Here is a 22,039-nt window from a genome sequence, read left to right as displayed (position 1 = left end):
ATCTGCATTTAGAATAGGGCAATACCAGTCAGCTCACCATCAACCACTGGGAACCAGGATCTTCTTGTATGCGTACTACTGTAAACCACAATCAACATCAGGTACTCGGACAAGTAAATAAGTTCTAAATATTGCATGTTTGTGCTCTGCTAGCTCAGAGTGACTAGAGTGGGGTTACATGCATAACATTTAAAAAAGAAAGAAATTAAAATTAAAAATCAGACAATATAGAGAGTCACACATAAAAAACATCACGGCAATTTGTATGCAATACAGTGAAGAACGGAAGACTTTATATTATAGCCTATAGTAAAATAGACGCGCGGTGTCTTTGTAAACACGGAGATGCTATTAAACACGTTTCGCTTTGTATTCTGCGCTTTCACAGTTATTTTCAGCATATCGAGAGGTCTTGCTCGGAACGCAGTGGCTGTTTGGAGCAAATGCTATTTTACATCGAATCTGTTTGTGTGTTTGTTTGTTTGTTTCTGTGTTTGTGTGTGTGCTTGTGTGTGTGTTTGTGCTTGTGTGTTTGTGTGTTTGTAAGGGAAAAAACAAGATCAGCTCTTATACTAATTTTCACTCGGTTCATTTTAGAAATGTTGATCTGAATCAACACGTGTTATTATTATGTGATAACATTCTTTAAAAAAAATGAAATGAACTCGCCCTCTACCAGTTGTCGCGTCAATTTCAGTTCCTGGTGACGTTTGTCAATTTCAGTCCAGCTCGAGCTGCTGTTTCGCTGGAGTGCGCACGCAGACGCAGTAAAAGCAAAAGCTGCGTCAGGAACATTAAACGATGACGTATCGGGAAGAAATAAATTCGGCTGCTATTCAAGATAAATGACAATGTAGACGGAGTGTAAAAAATGGGCGTTTCACCAAAAACAGTGCGTCTACCCCCCAGGCTAACACTGGATCATTTCTTAGGCAATGCTGCCATCTACCGTCAAAAATCAGAACTACACTGTTTTACTGAGATTATTACGTCAATGGGATTACTGTAGAACGATACAATACTGTGTGCTGCTTTGCAGACGCTTCAGACTCTGTTCACGGCGCTCTGCCGCGCACGGCAAATTCACATGATAGCGCCCCACGTGGAAACGACGGGTGTGGCAGCTGGGAGGTTCATAATGTATCTGTACTGCATTTCCATTTTTCCCACGTGATTTCTTAGAAAACGAAGCTGCTAATTTCCTGTAGCCTGAGTAGATTTCCACGCCCACATTCCAGGGTCTTGTTCCTCTGCCGCCCCACTCGCTTGTGTACCAGTGTAAAGCTGACAGTTTCGTTTTTCATTTTGCTCGGCTCTGCACACCCGGACTGCACGGACATCCTCAGAGTTCCAGACCCTGCTTTCAAAATACAGGTTAGAACTCTGTTGGGTTTAACCGACCTTCACTTTGTCATGTTAATTTAAAACTCTATAATAATGAATTATAACGCGTAAAGCAATACGGACGGGCTGTTCATTTTAATGTGGAGAGTTGATAATTAGTATAGAGTAAAGTGGAGTTAGTTTATTTGTTAAACACACACAAATCCTACAGATGTCAGGACTGCCCAGTCCCTGACCACATTCCGGCGCCTCCTTAAGACTCACCTCTTCAAACAGCACCTGTAGAACTCCTCTGTTTGTATCCTGGGACACTATCACCCTTCATGTAAATGTGCTTTATTTTGCTCTTATCTGCCCCCTATTTTACTGCATTTAATCCTGTACTTCAGAATACTGTAATCTGCCAAGTGTTTAATCTGTAGTACTTTGTATTTAATCATATCCTGATGTAACTATCACTATTATCTGCTGTATTATTGAATTGTGGTTTGTCACACTTGTACTTTGCTTGAACAAAAGTTATTGTATTTCTTGCTCTTATTGTATTACTTGTATTGTAACACTTGAAATGTATTTGCTTACGATTGTAAGTCGCCCTGGATAAGGGCGTCTGCTAAGAAATAAATAATAATAATAATAATAATAATAATAATAATAATAAAATGGAATGCATAACAAGTTTCAGTGAATTGAAGCTCCAGGTTTGGTTAATAAGCTCAGAACAGACCGCATTGTGTTCAGCTCCATTGTGAGGCTCATGTAATTACAGACTGGTCCTGCTTTATTGTTTACATTGTGTGTTGCCTTTCAAATGGATTTCATATAAATATATACGCTATTAAAGAGGGCTCTAGAGCAGTTTCATGAACATTAATCTATACCTTATCAGTCTATACCAGATCAGTCTGGTATAGGCTAGATAAGTAAAATTTATGTTTTTCGAGGAGTTTTTACTTTCATTATAAACTACAGCTCTTGTGTGGAGGTGTTCCATACATGACTGCTCCATTTCACCACACTGTATTAGACATGTTAATGCAAAGAGTGCAGACTCAGCAATTCTACAAAATAAACTTCTCTCCAGGTTAAAGTCAGTGGTAAGGTAGTGCTGCTAATGGAGACTCATGACTGCTGACTCGTTTCTAATCTGCAGGTCCTGACAGAGAGCAAGGCAGGAGCAGCTTTGTGCAGAAATGGCAGCAAACACTTCTCCTCTGGAGGCAGATCTTTCCTGTGCTGTGTGCTGTGAGATACTCAAGGATCCTGTAACTCTTCATTGTAACCACAGCTTCTGTAAAGCATGTCTGGATCTGTGCTGGAAAGAGAAGAGAGCTCGGGAGTGTCCCGTGTGCAGGAAGAGGACTTCAATGGTGGAGGTTCCTGTGGATTTCAAGCTCAGGAATATTGTGGAGTCCTTCTTAAAAGAACGCAGTCAGAATCCTCCAGCACCTACTGGAATACTCTGCAGTCTGCATGATGAAAAACTGAAGCTGTTCTGTTTGGATGATGAAGAGGCTGTCTGTGTTGTGTGTCAAACTTCAAAGAAACATGAGAATCACAAGCTCCGTCCTGTTCAGGAGGCTGCGCAGGATTATAAGGTATGGAAACAATATTCATGTGAAAATGTAAACACAGTATTCTCTTATCACAGCATATTATACAGAGTTATTATAATGAGGCAGTTTAAACAACAAGATCCAACAAGTCTGAGCGACTATATTCACGTGAAACAATATTCAATATTCACGTGAAAATGTGAAATGTATTTGCTTACGATTGTAAGTCGCCCTGGATAAGGGCGTCTGCTAAGAAATAAATAATAATAATAATACCAGTATTCTCTTTTCACAGCATATTATACAGAGTTATTATAATGAGGCAGTTTAAACAACAAGACCCAACAAGTCTGAGCGAAAAACAAATCCTATTACAATATCATTGAAACTAACACAGAGAGAGCGAGCGAGAGAGAGAGAGAGAGAGAGAGAGCGAGAGAGATCCTGGGTGCAGAGTGGGGGTGGTGCTGTACAGGAATGGGGAGGGGAGTGCGTCTGTGTGCAATAATGAATTCACACCTGAACCTTTATGAACCCTCACACAGCCCCTATCAGAGAATCTCCAGAGTTGGGGGTTTGTTGCTATGAGAGCCCCCAGTGGCAACCCCAGTGCTGAGGGGATTTCTCACACACTGCATTCATATTGCTACTAGCCAGGCATGTGTTAACAGTGATGTGCAAGCTCTGGGTTTCATTGCATTTCAGGGAGAACTCAAGACTGTGCTGAAGCCCTTGAGGGACAAGCTGAAAACCTTTAATAAAGTTAAAAACGAGTGTGATAAAACAGCAGAGCACATCAAGGTAAGAGAACTAGATTAGTGATTGAAACAATACACAACATACATTTTCACTGGACACCCAAACTAACTCTAAAGTGATCCTTTTCTTGTACAGAAACAAGCCCAGCAAACAGAGAGGCAGATAAAGGAGGAGTTTGAGAAACTTCACCAGTTTCTACGAGATGAAGAAAAGGCCAGGATAGCTGCACTGAGGAGGGAAGAGGAACAAAAGGGAAGAATCATGAAAGAGAAGATTGAAAAACTTACAAGAGAAATCTCATCCCTTTCAGACACAATCCGAGTGATAGAAGAGGAGATGGAAGCTGAAGACATCTTCTTCCTGCAGGTAGTGATTGTTTAACTGTGTGTGACATGTTCTTATTGTGAATGCACACTCACTAGTACACTATGAATGGGACTTTACAAGCATTTATGTCAACACACATTTGAACTTCATTTTTAACATTCATTTTTCAAGCATGGTTTGTATTGCTGTTTGTTCTTAAGTTTACCCCACAAATGGGTAAAACAGGCAGCAGATGCCCCTCCTCCAGCCCCACAAACCAGCAGAGGGGTCTCATTGGTTTGGTGCTCCAGAGAATATGTTAATGGAGAAACACTGAGTTCAAAATGTAAAGCTGGACAGCAGTGCTGCTGATTTCTATAAATATGGTATTTGTGTTTTAATAATGTCTCAATTCATGTCCTTGTTTGTTTCAGAAGTACAAAGACACACAGAGAAGGTATGTAAGATGTGGCCTGTCTTCCTCTCTTGTATTGTATTGAATGCAAACACAGAGCAGCACTAACTCCTGAATATGATTGCAGAGCCGAGTGCACACTGCAGGATCCACAGTGTGTTTCAGGAGCGCTGATAGATGTAGCCGAGCACCTGGGCTCTCTGAAGTACAAAGTGTGGGAGAAGATGCTGGGGATTGTTCAATACAGTGAGTCCTGTGGGGAGCATCACAAAGGAGGGGGGGGGGGTGCATATAACCACAGTCCACAATGTGTGTAAGCAGCAAGATACAGCTCTCTACAATCAATAATAATACACAATGAAATGCACACACCTGCAGCAAATACACTTGTATCCATCAGAGAGATCATCTCTCAGTTCAATATTAAACACTGTGAGCTGCTCATAGTATTGAGGTGAGCTGGAAGAGCATTCCAAGAGAGCAGAAGGCTTTCTGATCCCATGCTGGTCTGCATTGAAACTCCTTGTAAAGAAACCACTGCAGTAGAACACAGACTTCTCTGAGTTCAGCCCATTGTCTTGGAATGCTCCCAGAGCTCTAAGAATGTTAGTGCTGAGCAGTGTCACAGTGTTCTGTTCTAGAGCTCTGTGATTTAGATTTAAATGGATCTGATTTATCACTGGAACCGCCAGCAGTAGTCATTTTGATGGGTACATTTTAAACAGCTGTTATTAAAAGTTATGTTTGATATTGAATAAAAAATTTCAGATGGTGTATTATGAAGAAAAATATACAATTCTTAGCATATGATTTTTTAAAATGCTTGCAGGTAGATGTTCTCATTTCTTAACCTGTCTCTCGTTTCCTCTCTCAGCTCCAGTGACTCTGGATCCCAACACAGCACACCCTGCTCTGATACTGACTGAGGATCTAACAAGTGTGAGACTCAGCGATGAGTGGCAGCAGCTTCCTGACAACCCGGAGAGGTTTGATACGTATGCTTGTGTGCTGGGCTCTGAGGGGTTCACTTCAGGGAAACACTGCTGGGACGTGGAACTGGGAAGCAATACTTACTGGTATCTGGGTGTGACTAAAGAGTCCAGCCAGAGGAAAGGGAGATTCACCTGGAACCCAGAAGCAGGATACTGGGTTATAGCCCTGGATGAGGGGGATCAGTACTGGGCAGGGACCTCACCATGGACACAACTCACTGTGGAGAAGAAACCCCAGAAGATCAGAGTTCAGCTGGACTGTGACGGGGGGGAGGTGGCATTCTTTGACTCCAGTGATATGAGAAAACCTCTCTACACTTTTAAACACAGATTTACAGAGAGAATGTTTCCATATTTCTGGACTCACTGTTCTGCCCCTCTCAGAGTGTGCCCTGTGAAGACAGTTATAAAAGTGGACTAGCCCAATGTGTTCAACATAAACTATAGGGATGAATAATAATAATAATAATAATAATAATAATAATAATCTATTAATATTGAAAAGGAACATAAACATTTTAAATAGAAAATGATGATCAAATTGACAAATATAACGATGTTTAGAAAACTATTAAATATATTCTAACAGAACATGTTCACCCTCCTCCACCCCTCTCCCTCGTCACGTGACGCGGGTGTTTGGTCTGAGCTCCTCGAATCCATGTAGAAATACAATTACAAAAACTAGAACATGAACTGGTTAAAGAACAACACTGAATAAAGAATATGCGTTCTGGAATAATATTCAATTAAACACAATGCTCTATTGATGTGTTATACCAGCTACAGCTTTGCAAGCTCTGTAAATAATAACTCCCTCAATGCTGAATGAATGAATGAATAATGATTGCTGGGCTGGTCCGCGGCGTTGTTGAATCGATCAGGATATTGTATCATTTAATTGGTAAATGTATCGCTGTAATAACTTGGAAGCTGCACATTGTGATCGTGTGGATGTGTGTCTTTTGTGGCCGCTGTGAAACGGTCCCGCAAATCACTGCTCCCGGATCACAAAGGATCGGTTCGCTGCCCTCCCTTTGATTTAATGAATGATTTGTTTTAATAATAAAAAGTATATATTTTAATTTGGACCTCGTGTGGGGTGTCTGTCCATCTCCGTGTGGATCTCGCTCACAGCAGCTGTGTGAAGGAATCCGAAAGCATTCGCATTCGAAGTTAAGGGAGTACTGACAGGTCACTGCCACCAGGGGGCGCAGTGCGGTTAGGAAAGTTAGTGAGGCGGCGCTTGGCGGTGACACGCGTTTCCAGGTGTAGAGAAGCCACTCCGTGGCTCATCAGTGAAAGTCTCACGGCTGTGTTGAAGGGTGAAGACAGCGACATGAAGAAGCAGAACAAGACATTGAGGGGCTGCACCCCACTTTGTGCGGCACGCATGAAATCCATTGGAACCGCTGTGAGAAGCTGACCAGGGTGAAGAGCGAGCATTTAAACAAGCCTTAAGGAAAGACAGAAGTCACAGGAGAAGAGTCATTATCTGAAGAAGCTCAATAATACAGTAAACTGTAACATAATATTCCCCGTTAGGTTACGCAGTGTACCGACGCGAACGAGAAGGAATGAGCATCGCGAGGGTGTGACTGAACTCGAGTGTATCGATTGAGTGCAGCTTACATACAGAGTGATTGCAAAGCAGGAAGCGGAAGGGTTATTGCAGATACGCGGCGCTGAACACGTGGTCTCGTGTTATGACGTGTTGTCAGTAAATATCGCTTGTTAAGGACACGCATACCCTGTAGATAGCGACGCCCTTTCAGCCGTGCGGGTCTGCAGCTAGCATGTGCAATGAAGGACAAATACTTAAACAAAAACCTGCCTGCAAGAAACCAGAAAGACAATGAAAAATGAGAAAGCCTGGCCCCAGAACCACGAGGTTAATATTGGGATTTTATTTGATATGTTATTTTAAAGCAATTTAGGTTCGTTTTTACAAGTAGCGCGCAATAATAACAACAGATCCACGAAATAGCATTAAAGAAAAAACAAATACAAAAATAAAGACCAAAAAATATAACTGATCAAAAACAACTTGCAAAATTTAGACCGTGCAAAACTAATATTTAAAAAGAAAATGACTCAAATACCACGAGGTGAAAATCCACAACAACACAAACTCTACTTGGAATCCTCTTTCTTCTAAAAAGTCACTTACAAAATATCCCGTTAAAAACACAGTTTAGATTAAAAAAACAAACAGTTTAAAACTTGAGAAAAGATATTTTTAAAACAATTAACTTAAAAGCAGCGCAGCAGTCCCGAAATGAGGCTGAATCAGCCCCTAGACCAGTCCCAAAACAAACCATAAAAACCGTCTTTCAATTTCTCTCTGTCCGCTGCATTCACTGTTGCACTGGACTCCAGTAAAAACAGTTCAAGAAAAACACATTGCTTTGGTAAAGGAAAAAAAAGGAGCGATCCCACTTCCCTTTCTCGCCCTCTCAAACTCTCCTCTGCCGCTGCTGTAGTTTGAAAGGGCTCCGTGCTCGCTCGTGCTTTCACTTTAGTGCCCCTTCTCCATATCACGTGCAGAGTCCTTTCATCTGAAGCGAAGGGCGTGTCCTGATGAGCAACCCCTGGCCACGTGATTAACAAAGACAGCAGGTGTGTTTAATAAGGGGCGGGGGAGAGGGAGGAGCAAACACACGCTAATTGACAAAAAAATACACCGTGTTCCTATCGGTGAGCCAAGGTACTCCACCTAGTGGAGCACAGCGGTACTACAGCTGCCTGATCTAACGCAACGTCGTGTTTTCTTGTTTTGATTTGTGATCGTGTCTGCTTTTATTCGTGCACACTTATTACAATTGCAGTGTCTGTCACAATAATACTCGTCACATCGAGTTTGTAATTGTAGAAATCTACTTTCAGGCATTAATGCGTCTGCTTCATCAACTCATAAGCAAAGCTGCAGGAGTTAAAAAGCTTGACTCAAGCTCAGTGCAACCTCGCCCACTTGAGGAACCTGCAGCTTGAAATACAGGTATGAGCAGGAAGTGCAGGAGACCCAGCATTGGGCCCATGCAGGCATAGAGCGGGCACCGTGGGCATAAGCAGCCCATGTCAAAGCCGCACTGCCCCAACACGGGTGTACCAGCTTACAATCACCATAGCTGGGCTGATGCCTGGGCCAGTGAGGGCCCCACTCTGTGTAAGCAAATCTGATCTGAAAAAATAAACAAACACATATCATGACGCAGATGAAGACACACCGCCGATACTCTGCTCATTAGAGCAGCAGTGTGGAGTAGTGGTGAGAGCTCTGGACTCTTGACCGGAGGGTCGTGGGTTCAATCCCAGGTGGGGGACACTGCTGCTGTACCCTAGAACAAGGTACTTTACCTAGATTGCTCCAGTAAAAACCCAACTGTATAAATGGGGAATTGTATGTAAAAATAATGTGATATCTTGTAACAATTGTAAGTCGCCCTGGATAAGGGCGTCTGCTAAGAAATAAATAATAATAATAGGTATTTATTAAGTGAAAATAAAAAATAAAGACTGTTCACAAAGTATCACAAAAGTTTTCTTCACAATCTCTTTTAAAATATATTTACATTATGGTAAATATCTGATTACATATATAAAAAAGCATTGCTGAAATATTTGTTGTATTATTATTTTTATAAGCTGCTGAAAAAAAACACTGCTTCGCAGATTGCCTGTGCCCGCCTTTTCCCGGCGACTCCACCAATCATAGTAGACAACCGTCATGACTGACATCTTAGTATCGTGATTTGACGACATGGGTATAACTGCGGCTGGGAGACCTTGCGCGTGGTGGACTGTGCGCGCGCAGCTTCAAAATACGTCATGGGGTTGTGGCTCGATAGACGGAAATAAAATCAACAGCGGCATATGATGCAGTTACTCAGTCCGCTTATAATAAGCGGAATTGGGCTTGTTTTGAGAGGCGGTTGAGAGACTAACACGGGTTGCGCTTGTTTTGGGCTTGTTTGGGCTTGTTTTGAAGAACGAGGTCGCTATGTTTTCTGTCAGAAATCTGGCAACAGCAGCAGGCGAGGTTGTTCAGACCAGCTGGAGAAGAACGGGGTGATGAATGCGGGAGGTTTAAAGTCGCCACATGTGTTCAATAACGCGCATTATTAATGAAGAAAATAGCCGTGAATGACCTTAAAGGCCTCATTTGAGAAACGTTTAATGTCGGGACAAAAAATCATATCTACATCGTTGTTTTATTCATGCACAACCAAAAATATAATTCAAGAATAAAAAATGAACCTAAATGTGTTCATAAAAATACACAACAGCAAAACCGTGTGTGTCATAGCTATGCATGTGTGAGCCAGTACTTTGGATCGCTAATATATATATATATATATATATATATATATATATATATATATATATATATATATATATATATATATATATATATATATCTGTAGTCAGGAAATGTCAGGGGACAGCTAGACACTACAAATCCCAGAAGCCCCAGCGAAGCTGATCACTGCCAGCTGAGCACCCGAGTTAGAGGAGGGGGCAGCGTGGAGGAAATACAGACAGAGTCGGGACAAGAAAAAAATATATAATATAATATAAATATATAATATAATATAATATCAAAACTATAATAGCACAAGACGAGGGTGGAACGAGGCACGCTGCTCAAGTCTGCTCCATTTCTGCTTAACAAGGAAATCAGTTGGGAGAGGTTACCTGAATGCAGACAAGATCAAGAAACCCAGACGAGTCAACGGGGTTTAAAAATAAGCTTTATTCACAACTTCGAAAGGAATGGTTTGGAACGCGAGCTTCCTGCAACCTCTAGAGGAAAAATACTGACCTGAGCTGAGCAGCAGCGTTTCCTGTTCTGTCTCCATTTCAGCTCTGCTGGGAACAGTTACGGTGCAGTACTCCAAGCGAACAACAGAGGGCGACCGAGGACACCATAGACAGAGTGTGCGAACCAACCTGCTCGTCCCGACCGCGCAGCGCCATCTGTTGGTTGTTCGTGGAAAATCTGAAAAAGGAACATAGAGAACACAGTGAAAATGCCAACGAATAAGGAGCTGCAATAAGTGGACTGCCAGCAACGCCTCGAACCTTTGTCTGTTTCGTTTCTTATTTTCTGTTCTCCTTTCAAAAAGAATGATTAAAGAGTTATTGTTATTTTTCACTTTTGGTCTCAGGTACGGTTTTCTGCTGACTCCATAGACACACACACACAGAACATCCTTCAGAAGAGAGACGCAGGTTCACAATGTATATGAGGTCGTGGCCGGTACGCTAGGCGGCGCTGAGCAAGTGCTTTTGAGAACGTACCAGGCGTGTCCAATAGGAAGGTGTGAAACGTGTCACTAAGTTATTGATTACCGCCCTCGCATGAAGTGGCGCTCCGCAGACTCTGTGTACAGTATATATGTAAATGCTCCTTCACCTTGTATCACTGACTGACGCGTTTGGTATGCATTCTGGGAGCTGTAGTTCAAACGGGAGCGCGTGTCTATGTGATTGCATTGTTTACAGGCACCCCCAGAACTACATATCCCAGAGTGGCTGACGTGCAGGGGCGGGATTCCTCGCTAAGAGGATTGAACAAAGTCCCGGATGCTAGCCGGTTATCTTTTTATTATTAATAACTCGGGAACCGTTTCATATTTTTTCACCGAACCCTCGAAAGCCCCTCCCTCAGCACAGACCGCGTGTACCGTACTCTATACTGTGCAGAAATTCAGCACAGTGTAGCCTTACATAAGAGTGAAAAACACACGAACAAACCCATGATAAGTATAGGAAGGAACAAAGGGAACTCTTACTAAGAAACGGGTCTCCAGATCTCAGAAACCACACAAGGTGGCGTCATGAAACTCTCCACGCTTTCACAACATTGCAAGTCAATGGAACAGGCAAATCTGTGGGCAATTCCGACAAAACACGGCAAAGTTATTAAAGGGCAAAGCTATTAAAGGGCAAAGCTAGGGGTTTAACATTGAGCACCAACTGAAGGTTAAGCTAATAAGAGGGGAGAGAATGGATTTCAAAGATGGTCAGCACTCCTTTAAAGGGAGGGGCCGGTGATCCTGTTAATAAAGCTAATAAGAGGTGAGAGAATGGATTTTAAAGATGGTCAGCGCTCCTTTAAAGGGAGGGGCCGGTGATCCTGTTAATAAAGCTAATAAGAGGTGAGAGAATGGATTTTAAAGATGGTCAGCGCTCCTTTAAAGGGAGGGGCCGGTGATCCTGTTAATAAAGCTAATAAGAGGTGAGAGAATGGATTTTAAAGATGGTCAGCGCTCCTTTAAAGGGAGGGGCCAGTGATCCTGTTAATAAAGCTAATAAGAGGTGAGAGAATGGATTTTAAAGATGGTCAGCGCTCCTTTAAAGGGAGGGGCCAGTGATCCTGTTAATAAAGCTAATAAGAGGTGACAGAATGGATTTTAAAGATGGTCAACACTCCTTTAAAGGGAGGGGCCAGTGATCCTGTTAATAAAGCTAATAAGAGGTGAGAGAATGGGTTTTAAAGATGGTCAGTGCTCCTTTAAAGGGAGGGGCCAGTGATCCTGTTAATAAAGCTAATAAGAGGTGAGAGAATGGGTTTTAAAGATGGCCTGCGCTCCTTTAAAGGGAGGGGCCAGTGATCCTGTTAATAAAGCTAATAAGAGGTGAGAGAATGGATTTTAAAGATGATCAGCGCTCCAGTGATTTCAATAAGTTACTTGAAAACTATGTTGCAGTTTGGCGTGGGGTGGGGATTTTTCACTTCCTATGTGTCATAAGATCCTATCAGCGCTGAGAGGACGTTGATTTCCTGTCAGCGCTGAGAGAACGTTGATTTCCTGTCAGCGCTGAGAGAACGTTGATTTCCTGTCAGCGCTCAGAGGACGTTGATTTCCTGTCAGCGCTCAGAGGACATTGCAGTGCGGCCGTGTGGACAAGACAACGAGGTAGGAGCCCTCTCTCTCTCTCTCTCTCTCTCTCTCTCTCTCTCTCTCTCTATCTCTCTCTCTCTCTCTCACTCTCTCTCTCTTTCATTGTTTCAGTGCTTAATTGCCCAGAGAGTATTCCAGGATTTTTATTCGACTGTTTTTAGAAAAATGTCGCCTCTCCTCTCTCTCTTTCTCTCCTCTCGCTCTCTCTCTCCCTCCCCGCTCACTGGCTTTGAGGTCGACACTCACTTCCTGTCTGTAACAGACAAACAAGGCGATACAAAATCCAAACTAAAAGAAAGTCGAGATCTTCTTTAGAGATCTCAGTGAATCTCTTACACTCGCTTAGACAGACCCTGACTGTTTGTTTGTCTTGCTCTTCTGCACACATGTAAATAAAGTTTATTGATAAAATGGAAATGGAACCCAGCGAGGTGTCTCTCTGAAAATGGCTTCTTCCTTCCTTGATCAGAGTTAAAATCATTGAAATGTTTATGTGTAATTTTTAATATGATCCTAATGTCAAGTAGCAGGCAAACTACCCCTCTCCTCTCCTCCCCCACCCCCTCTCTCTCCTCTCCTCCCCCACCCCCCCTCTCTCTCCTCTCCTCCCCCACCCCCCTCTCTCTCCTCTCCTCCCACACCCCCCTCTCTCCTCTCTCCTCTCCCCCTCTCTCACCCCCCTTCTTTACAGGAAGTTGCTCGCTAGTATTGTGGCTGGTGCTCACTTCCTGTTTGCAACAGACCTAATAAGGTGTTAAAAATCTGAACTGATCTCCTGCTCTGAAACTCTCCCTGCGACTCTGCGAATGTGCTGAAGCCTTTAATAAAAATATAAAAACACACAATGAGTCAGGAAGGTGGTGCAGAAGAGCAGAGCCAGCGTTCTAGGAGTTGAACCCGGACTGAGCTCAGCTCCTGGATGCTGCGCTGGGCTGGAAGTCTCATCTGTACTTCAGTTTCAATTTATTTTATGCATATAGCGCCTTTCATAGCACAGTCTCTCAAAGCACTTTACGGGTCGGGTGAGACAGAGAGAAGCCTGCAATATCACGAAGTAGAAAATTACAACAATAAATAACACGACTAATAACTAATAACAGCAATAATAATATTAATATCGACAATGATAATAATAATAGCAATAGAGAAATCTCTCTCTCGGGTTGAGGGAGGATCCAGGAGCTGTGATTCAGGAGAGTCGAGACGTTTGCAATGTTTCTGTGGTTTGTGTACAGTGTCTTTGTTGATATAAACAGTGTATTTGTGAGTTGGTGTTGTTTGTTGGAAGTGCTGATATGGTGTGTAGTTCGGGGGGGGGGAGCGGGGGTGCTGATTCGCTGGCACGGCTGCCCCTGTGTGCCCGATAGCGGCGTGTCGGTGGAGGAGGGCCTGGTCACTGTGGGAGAGATTGTGAACTTTAATCAAATAAAATCAGCTGGTAGAATGAATGAAGCTCTCGTCATATTCTTAACGGAGGCAGTCCTGGTAAGCAAGCTAGCAGAGGAGGGGTTTCGTGTGCAGGGGTCACTGAGTGAAGTTTCAGCTTTAGTGATGCCCGGAACAAAAGTCCTCCTGTCTCATGCCCCTCCCTTCTTAAAAAACGAGAGTGACACTTTATAGTAATGGGCTTCTTCTCAAAGTTTTATAAATATATAATAGGTGCTTAATAACTATGTTATAGAGTGTTAATAAAACATTATAAATGGTTTATTACCATGCAATAGCCATAGACTGAATTACATTTAAACTTCTCAAACTGGAATAGGGTGAGGGTTATGTTAAGGGTTAGCCACCTAGTCTACTTTGGAATGTTTAAACGTAATTTCAGACTGAGGGAAGACACGTGACACGTGTCTTCACACAGAGAGAGAGGAGTATGGGCTACCAAGGGCTTTACAATGCTTCCGTATGCTTTATCAGGCCTCTCTGTGCTTTACAATGCTTCCCTATGCTTTACCACACCTCTCTGTGCTTTACAATGCTTCCTTATGCTTTACCAGATCTCTCTGTGCTTTACAATGCTTCCCTATGCTTTACCAGACCTCTCTGTGCTTTACAATGCTTCCCTATGCTTTACCAGACCTCTCTGTGCTTTACAATGCTTCCCTATGCTTTACCAGACCTCTCTGTGCTTTACAATGCTTCCCTATGCTTTACCAGACCTCTCTGTGCTTTACAATGCTTCCCTATGCTTTACCAGACCTCTCTGTGCTTTACAATGCTTCCCTATGCTTTACCACACCTCTCTGTGCTTTACAATGCTTCCCTATGCTTTACCAGACCTCTCTGTGCTTTACAATGCTTCCTTATGCTTTACCAGATCTCTCTGTGCTTTACAATGCTTCCCTATGCTTTACCAGACCTCTCTGTGCTTTACAATGCTTCCCTATGCTTTACCAGACCTCTCTGTGCTTTACAATGCTTCCCTATGCTTTACCAGACCTCTCTGTGCTTTACAATGCTTCCCTATGCTTTACCAGACCTCTCTGTGCTTTACAATGCTTCCCTATGCTTTACCAGACCTCTCTGTGCTTTACAATGCTTCCCTATGCTATACCATACTTTATGCTTTATTACACTGTGCTGTGGTTTTACTGTGGGACACTTTTATAAGGGTGAGTTTACCCTGTTTTTTTAATATGCTATATTGTGCTTGTGACGGAGCACTGCTTATGAAAACTCTAGCGAGGGTGATTATTAATTAAAACTCTCCATGCCTCACGATGTTCTGTGTGGATTCACAGCTCTGCCTATAACACTCTTCATTTGTAAAACAAAACAAATGTTCTGTTCTTAAAATATTTCTGAGAAATATACAAATTTATTTATTTATTTATTTATTTCTTAGCAGACGCCCTTATCCAGGGCGACTTACAATTGTTACAAGATATCACATTATACATTATTTCACATTATACAGATATCACATTATTTTACATACAATTACCCATTTATACAGTTGGGTTTTTACTGGAGCAATCTAGGTAAAGTACCTTGCTCAAGGGTACAACAGCAGTGTCCTCCACTGGGGATTGAACCCACAACCCTCCGGTCAAGAGTCCAGAGCCCTGACCACTACTCCACACTGCTGCCATTTAGTGTATTTATTGTTCTGTGTGTTCGGCGATGCACTGCAGGTTTGTGTGACAGGTGCCCATTGTGAACAGACCAGCCCTGCACAGAGACACAGTGAAGACATCCCCACCTCCCCTAGATTAGCACTCTGAACAGAGCAGCCCTGCACAGAGACACAGTGAAGACATCCCCACCTCCCCTAGATTAGCACTCTGAACAGACCAGCCCTGCACAGAGACACAGTGAAGACATCCCCACCTCCCCTAGATTAGCACTCTGAACAGACCAGCCCTGCACAGAGACACAGTGAAGACATCCCCACCTCCCCTAGATTAGCACTCTGAACAGACCAGCCCTGCACAGAGACACAGTGAAGACATCCCCACCTCCTCTAGATTAGCACTCTGAACAGACCAGCCCTGCACAGAGACACAGTGAAGGCATCCCCACCTCCCCTAGATTAGCACTCTGAACAGACCAGCCCTGCACAGAGACACAGTGAAGACATCCCCACCTCCCCTAGATTAGCACTCTGAACAGACCAGCCCTGCACAGAGACACAGTGAAGACATCCCCACCTCCCCTAGATTAGCACTCTGAACAGACCAGCCCTGCACAGAGACACAATGAAGACATCCCCACCTCCCCTAGATTAGCACTCTGAACAGACCAGCCCTGCACAGAGACACAGTGAAGACATCCCCACCTCCCCTAGATTAGCACTCTGAACAGACCAGCCCTGCACAGAGACACAGTGAAGACATCCCCACCTCCCCTAGATTAGCACTCTGAACAGACCAGCCCTGCACAGAGACACAGTGAAGACATCCCCACCTCCCCTAGATTAGCACTCTGAACAGACCAGCCCTGCACAGAGACACAGTGAAGACATCCCCACCTCCCCTAGATTAGCACTCTGAACAGACCAGCCCTGCACAGAGACACAGTGAAGACATCCCCACCTCCCCTAGATTAGCACTCTGAACAGACCAGCCCTGCACAGAGACACAGTGAAGACATCCCCACCTCCCCTAGATTAGCACTCTGAACAGACCAGCCCTGCACAGAGACACAGTGAAGACATCCCCACCTCCCCTAGATTAGCACTCTGAACAGACCAGCCCTGCACAGAGACACAGTGAAGACATCCCCACCTCCCCTAGATTAGCACTCTGAACAGACCAGCCCTGCACAGAGACACAGTGAAGACATCCCCACCTCCCCTAGATTAGCACTCTGAACAGACCAGCCCTGCACAGAGACACAGTGAAGACATCCCCACCTCCCCTAGATTAGCACTCTGAACAGACCAGCCCTGCACAGAGACACAGTGAAGACATCCCCACCTCCCCTAGATTAGCACTCTGAACAGACCAGCCCTGCACAGAGACACAATGAAGACATCCCCACCTCCCCTAAATTAGCACTCTGAACAGACCAGCCCTGCACAGAGACACAGTGAAGACATCCCCACCTCCCCTAGATTAGCACTCTGAACAGACCAGCCCTGCACAGAGACACAGTGAAGACATCCCCTCTCCCACCCCAGCTCCCATATCGGGGTGAGTCTGGCTCTCCACTGCGGTGGGAGTTTAGCTGTGGTTCAGCACATCATAGCTAGTGTGGAGTTCACATGGTTGTAGTTTGAATTAGTTGATCAAAGCTTAGAGCACTAATTGTAAATTAAAAACCCCAACGTCACATTTCCTTCCTTCTGTGGCGATGAGTTCAACTGTAACTTCTCCATTAATGTAGTTTTTTTGCTTTTTGAGGAGTTTTCTTTTTCATTATAAACTACAGCTCTTGTGTGGAGGTGTTCCATACATGACCGCTGCATTTCACCACATTGTATTAGACGTGTTAATGAAAAGAGTGCAGACTCAGCAATTCTACAAAATAAACTTCTCTCCAGGTTAAAGTCAGTGGTAAGGTAGTGCTGCTAATGGAGCCTCATGACTGCTGACTCGTGATTCTAATCTGCAGGTCCTTACAGAGAGCAAGGCAGGAGCGGCTTTGTGCAGAAATGGCAGCAAACACTTCTCCTCTGGAAGCAGATCTTTCCTGTGCTGTGTGCCGTGAGATTCTCAAGGATCCTGTAACTCTTCATTGTAACCACAGCTTTTGTAAAGCATGTCTGGATCAGTGCTGGAAAGAGAAGAGAGCTTGGGAGTGTCCCGTGTGCAGGAGGAGGAGTTCAGTGGAGGAGCTTCCTGTGGATTTCAAGCTCAGGAATATTGTGGAGTCCTTCTTAAAGGAACGCAGTCTGAATCCTCCAGCACCTACTGATATACTCTGCAGTCTGCATGATGAAAAACTGAAGCTGTTCTGTGTGGATGATAAAGAGGCTGTCTGTGTTGTGTGTCAAACTTCAGAGAAACATGAGAATCACAAGCTCCGTCCTGTTCAGGAGGCTGCACAGGATTATAAGGTATGGAAACAATATTCATGTGAAAATAAACACAGTATTCTCTTTTCACAGCATATTATACAGAGTTATTATAATGAGGCAGTTTAAACAACAAGATCCAACAAGTCTGAGCGAAAAACAAATCCTATTACAATATCATTAAAACTAACAGAGAGAGAGAGAGAGAGAGAGAGAGAGAGAGAGAGAGAGAGAGAGAGATCCTGGATGCAGAGTGGGGGTGGTGCTGTACAGGAATGGGGAGGGGAGCGTGTCTGTGTGTAATAATGAATTCACACCTGAACCCTTATAAACCCTCACACAGCCCCTGTCAGAGACAGGCAGGACAGGAATGGGGAGGGGAATCACTGTGTCAATGTGAACACTTTATTCCTTGACTTTCACTCTCCACTGCTGACTATATAAGCAAGCATTGTGTTTCCTATTGAATTGCCTCCTCGCACTGTCTGGTTATAGACAGTGATGATTCTATTACAGCACCAAGGTCTTTCTACTGGCACGCCTGTTCAGATCCAAGCCCTTCTGAAAGATATATTACATCACACACTCTTTCAGAGCCCATCCTTGCACTGACTTCTTCAGAGAAGTCTAAGGGCTTTGTCAGTTAAGCATTCTCTACTGTGACATAACTGGGGTCATGTGACTTTTGATTTCCGCATGATAAAGAACTGAGTCTTCAAGATATTGGATTCATACACGGTACACTGTCTCTCCTCTCTTACCCCTGTGTCTCCTCTCTTACCCCCTGTCTCTCCTCTCTTTCCCGTCTCTCCTCTCTTACCCCGTCTCTCCTCTCTTACCCCCTGTCTCTCCTCTGAGTCCGCTAGGTCTGTGGCTGCCCGCTTCTGCCTCATCTCCATTCTTAAATATCAGTCAGTCAGAATCTTTATTGATGTGTCACAAATCTCCAGAGCGGGGGGTTTGTTGCTATGAGAGCCCACAGTGGCAACCCCAGTGCTGAGGGGATTTCTCACACACTGCATTCATATTGCTACTAGCCAGGCATGTGTTAACAGTGATGTGGAAGCTCTGGGTTTCATTGCATTTCAGGGAGAACTCAGGACTGCGCTGAAGCCCTTGCAGGACAAGCTGAAAACCTTTAATAAAGTTAAAAACGAATGTGATGAAACAGCAGAGCACATCAAGGTAAGAGAACTAGATTAGTGATTGAAACAATACACAACATACATTTTCACTGGACACCCAAACTAACTCTAAAGTGATCCTTTTCTTGTATAGAAACAAGCCCAGCAAACAGAGAGGCAGATAAAGGAGGAGTTTGAGAAACTTCACCAGTTTCTACGAGATGAAGAAAAGGCCAGGATAGCTGCACTGAGGAGGGAAAAGATACAAAAGGGAAGAATCATGAAAGAGAAGATTGAAAAACTTACAAGAGAAATCTCATCCCTTTCAGACACAATCCGAGTGATAGAAGAGGAGATGGAAGCTGAAGACATCTTCTTCCTGCAGGTAGTGATTGTTTAACTGTGTGTGACATGTTCTTATTGTGAATGCACACTCACTACTACACTATGAATGGGACTTTACAAGCATTTATGTCAGTACACATTTGAACTTCATTTTTAACATTCATTTTTCAAGCATGGTTTGTATTGCTGTTTGTTCTTAAGTTTACCCCACAAATGGGTAAAACAGGCAGCAATTGCCCCTCCTCCAGCCCCACAAACCAGCAGAGGGGTCTCATTGGTTTGGTGCTCCAGAGAATATGTTCATGGATAAACACTGAGTTCAAAATGTAAAGCTGGACAGCGGTGCTGCTGTTTTCTATCAAAGTGGTATTTGTGTTTTAATAATGTCTCAATTCATGTCCTTGTTTGTTTCAGAAGTACAAAGACACACAGAGAAGGTATGTAAGATGTGGCCTGTCTTCCTCTCTTGTATTGTATTGAATGCAAACACAGAGCAGCACTAACTCCTGAATATGATTGCAGAGCCGAGTGCACACTGCAGGATCCGCAGTGTGTTTCAGGAGCGCTGATAGATGTAGCCGAGCACCTGGGCTCTCTGAAGTACAAAGTGTGGGAGAAGATGCTGGGGATTGTTCAATACAGTGAGTCCTGTGGGGAGCATCACAAAGGAGGGGGGGGGGTGCATATAACCACAATCCACAATGTGTGTAAGCAGCAAGATACAGCTCTCTACAATCAATAATAATACACAATGAAATGTACACACCTGTAGCAAATACACTTCTATCCATCAGAGAGATCATCTCTCAGTTCAATATTAAACACTGTGAGCTGCTCATAGTATTGAGGTGAGCTGGAAGAGCATTCCAAGAGAGCAAAAGGCTTTCTGATCCCATGCTGGTCTGCATTGAAACTCCTTGTAAAGAAACCACTGCAGTAGAACACAGACTTCTCTGAGTTCAGCCCATTGTCTTGGAATGCTCCCAGAGCTCTAAGAATGTTAGTGCTGAGCAGTGTCACAGTGTTCTGTTCTAGAGCTCTGTGATTTAGATTTAAATGGATCTGATTTAACACTAGAACCGCCAGCAGTAGTCATTTTGACGGGTTCATTTTCAACAGCTGTTCTTAAAAGTTATGTTTGATATTGAATAATATTTGGGTTGGTGTATTATAAAGAAAAATATACAATTCTTAGCATGTGATTTATTAAAATGCTTGCAGGTAGATGTTCTCATCTCTAAAGCTGTCTCTCGTTTCCTCTCTCAGCTCCGTTGACTCTGGATCCCAACACAGCACACCCTAGACTGATACTGTCTGAGGATCTAACAAGTGTGAGACGCGGCGATGAGTGGCAGCAGCTTCCTGACAACCCAGAGCGGTTTGATACCTATAATGGTGTGCTGGGCTCTGAGGGGTTCACTTCAGGGAGACACTGCTGGGACGTGGAACTGGGGAGCAATACTGAGTGGGATCTGGGTGTAACTAAAGAGTCCAGCCAGAGGAAAGGGGAATTCACTCATAACACAGGAGCAGGATACTGGATTATAGCCCTGGACGATGGGGATCAGTACTGGGCAAGGACCTCACCACAGACACGACTCACTGTGGAGAAGAAACCCCAGAAGATCAGAGTTCAGCTGGACTGTGACGGGGGGGAGGTGGCATTCTTTGACTCCAGTGATATGAGAAAACCTCTCTACACTTTCAAACACAGATTTACTGAGAGAATGTTTCCATGGTTCTGGACTTACTGTTCTGCCCCTCTCAGAGTGTGCCCTGTGAAGACAGTTATAAAAGTGGACTAGCCCAATGTGTTCAACATAAACTATAGGGATGAATAATAATAATAATGTTAATGACTGTCTGTCTATTAATATTGAAAAGGAACTGAAACATTTTAAATAGAAAATGATGATCAAAGTGACAAATGTAACGATGTTTAGAAAACTATTAAATATATTCTAACAGAACATGTTCACCCTCCTCCACCCCTCTCCCTCGTCACGTGACGCGGGTGTTTGGTCTGAGCTCCTCGAATCCATGTAGAAATACAATTACAAAAACTAGAACATGAACTGGTTAAAGAACAACACCGAATAAAGAATATGCATTCTGGAATAATATTCAATTAAACACAATGCTCTATTGATGTATTATACCATCTACAGCTTTGCAAGTTCTGTAAATAATAACTCCCTCAATGCTGAATGAATGAATGAATAATGATTGCTGGGCTGGTCCGCGGCGTTGTTGAATCGATCAGGATATTGTATCATTTAATTGGTAAATGTATCGCTGTAATAACTTGGAAGCTGCACAGTGTGATCGTGTGGATGTGTGTCTTTTGTGGCCGCTGTGAAACGGTCCCGCAAATCACTGCTCCCGGATCACAAAGGATCGGTTCGCTGCCCTCCCTTTGATTTAATGAATGATTTTTTTTTTTTAATAATAAAAAGTATATATTTTAATTTGGACCTCGTGTGGGGTGTCTGTCCATCTCCGTGTGGATCTCGCTCACAGCAGCTGTGTGAAGGAATCCGAAAGCATTCGCATACGAAGTTAAGGGAGTACTGACAGGTCACTGCCACCAGGGGGCGCAGTGCGGTTAGGAAAGTTAGTGAGGCGGCGCTTGGCGGTGACACGCATCTCCAGGTGTAGAGAAGCCACTCCGTGGCTCATCAGTGAAAGTCTCACGGCTGTGTTGAAGGGTGAAGACAGCGACATTAAGAAGCACTTTAAGGTTCAAACTCGTACAGACCGGAGCGCCTCCTTGTTTTCTGAGAGTGAAGCAGTGCTGCTACAAGAGACAAAGATCCAATGACTTGTAAC

At 43.6% G+C, this 22,039-nt stretch overlaps 2 protein-coding genes across 4 annotated transcripts; both read left to right on the top strand.

Annotated features, from left to right (window-relative positions):
* Positions 1-1,272: 1,272 nt before the first annotated feature.
* LOC131724767 (zinc-binding protein A33-like) lies at positions 1,273-21,678 on the top strand. 3 transcript variants are annotated; one of them, XM_059017509.1, is made up of 7 exons: positions 1,273-1,374; positions 17,339-17,783; positions 18,831-18,926; positions 19,020-19,250; positions 19,625-19,647; positions 19,733-19,851; positions 20,477-21,678. In XM_059017509.1, exons 2-7 carry the CDS (start codon positions 17,379-17,381, stop codon positions 21,013-21,015), a joined length of 1,413 nt encoding a protein of 470 aa, XP_058873492.1. In that variant the 5' UTR covers positions 1,273-1,374; positions 17,339-17,378; the 3' UTR covers positions 21,016-21,678. The 3 variants fall into 3 exon arrangements, with proteins under 3 accessions (XP_058873492.1, XP_058873490.1, XP_058873491.1); XM_059017507.1 differs by lacking the exon at positions 1,273-1,374 and adding an exon at positions 12,189-12,295; XM_059017508.1 differs by lacking the exon at positions 1,273-1,374 and adding an exon at positions 12,189-12,295 and having other exon boundaries at positions 17,268-17,783.
* LOC131696860 (E3 ubiquitin-protein ligase TRIM35-like) lies at positions 1,298-6,463 on the top strand. The gene is made up of 7 exons (XM_059017506.1): positions 1,298-1,374; positions 2,498-2,942; positions 3,606-3,701; positions 3,795-4,025; positions 4,400-4,422; positions 4,508-4,626; positions 5,255-6,463. The coding sequence occupies exons 2-7, from the start codon at positions 2,538-2,540 to the stop codon at positions 5,791-5,793; spliced, it is 1,413 nt and encodes a 470-aa protein (XP_058873489.1). The 5' UTR covers positions 1,298-1,374; positions 2,498-2,537; the 3' UTR covers positions 5,794-6,463.
* Positions 21,679-22,039: the final 361 nt, after the last annotated feature.

The sequence above is a fragment of the Acipenser ruthenus genome, chromosome 57 (genome assembly GCF_902713425.1).
Source record: "Acipenser ruthenus chromosome 57, fAciRut3.2 maternal haplotype, whole genome shotgun sequence".
NCBI classification, from domain to species: Eukaryota; Metazoa; Chordata; class Actinopteri; order Acipenseriformes; family Acipenseridae; genus Acipenser; species Acipenser ruthenus.
This window is presented reverse-complemented; position numbering and strand designations above follow the sequence as displayed.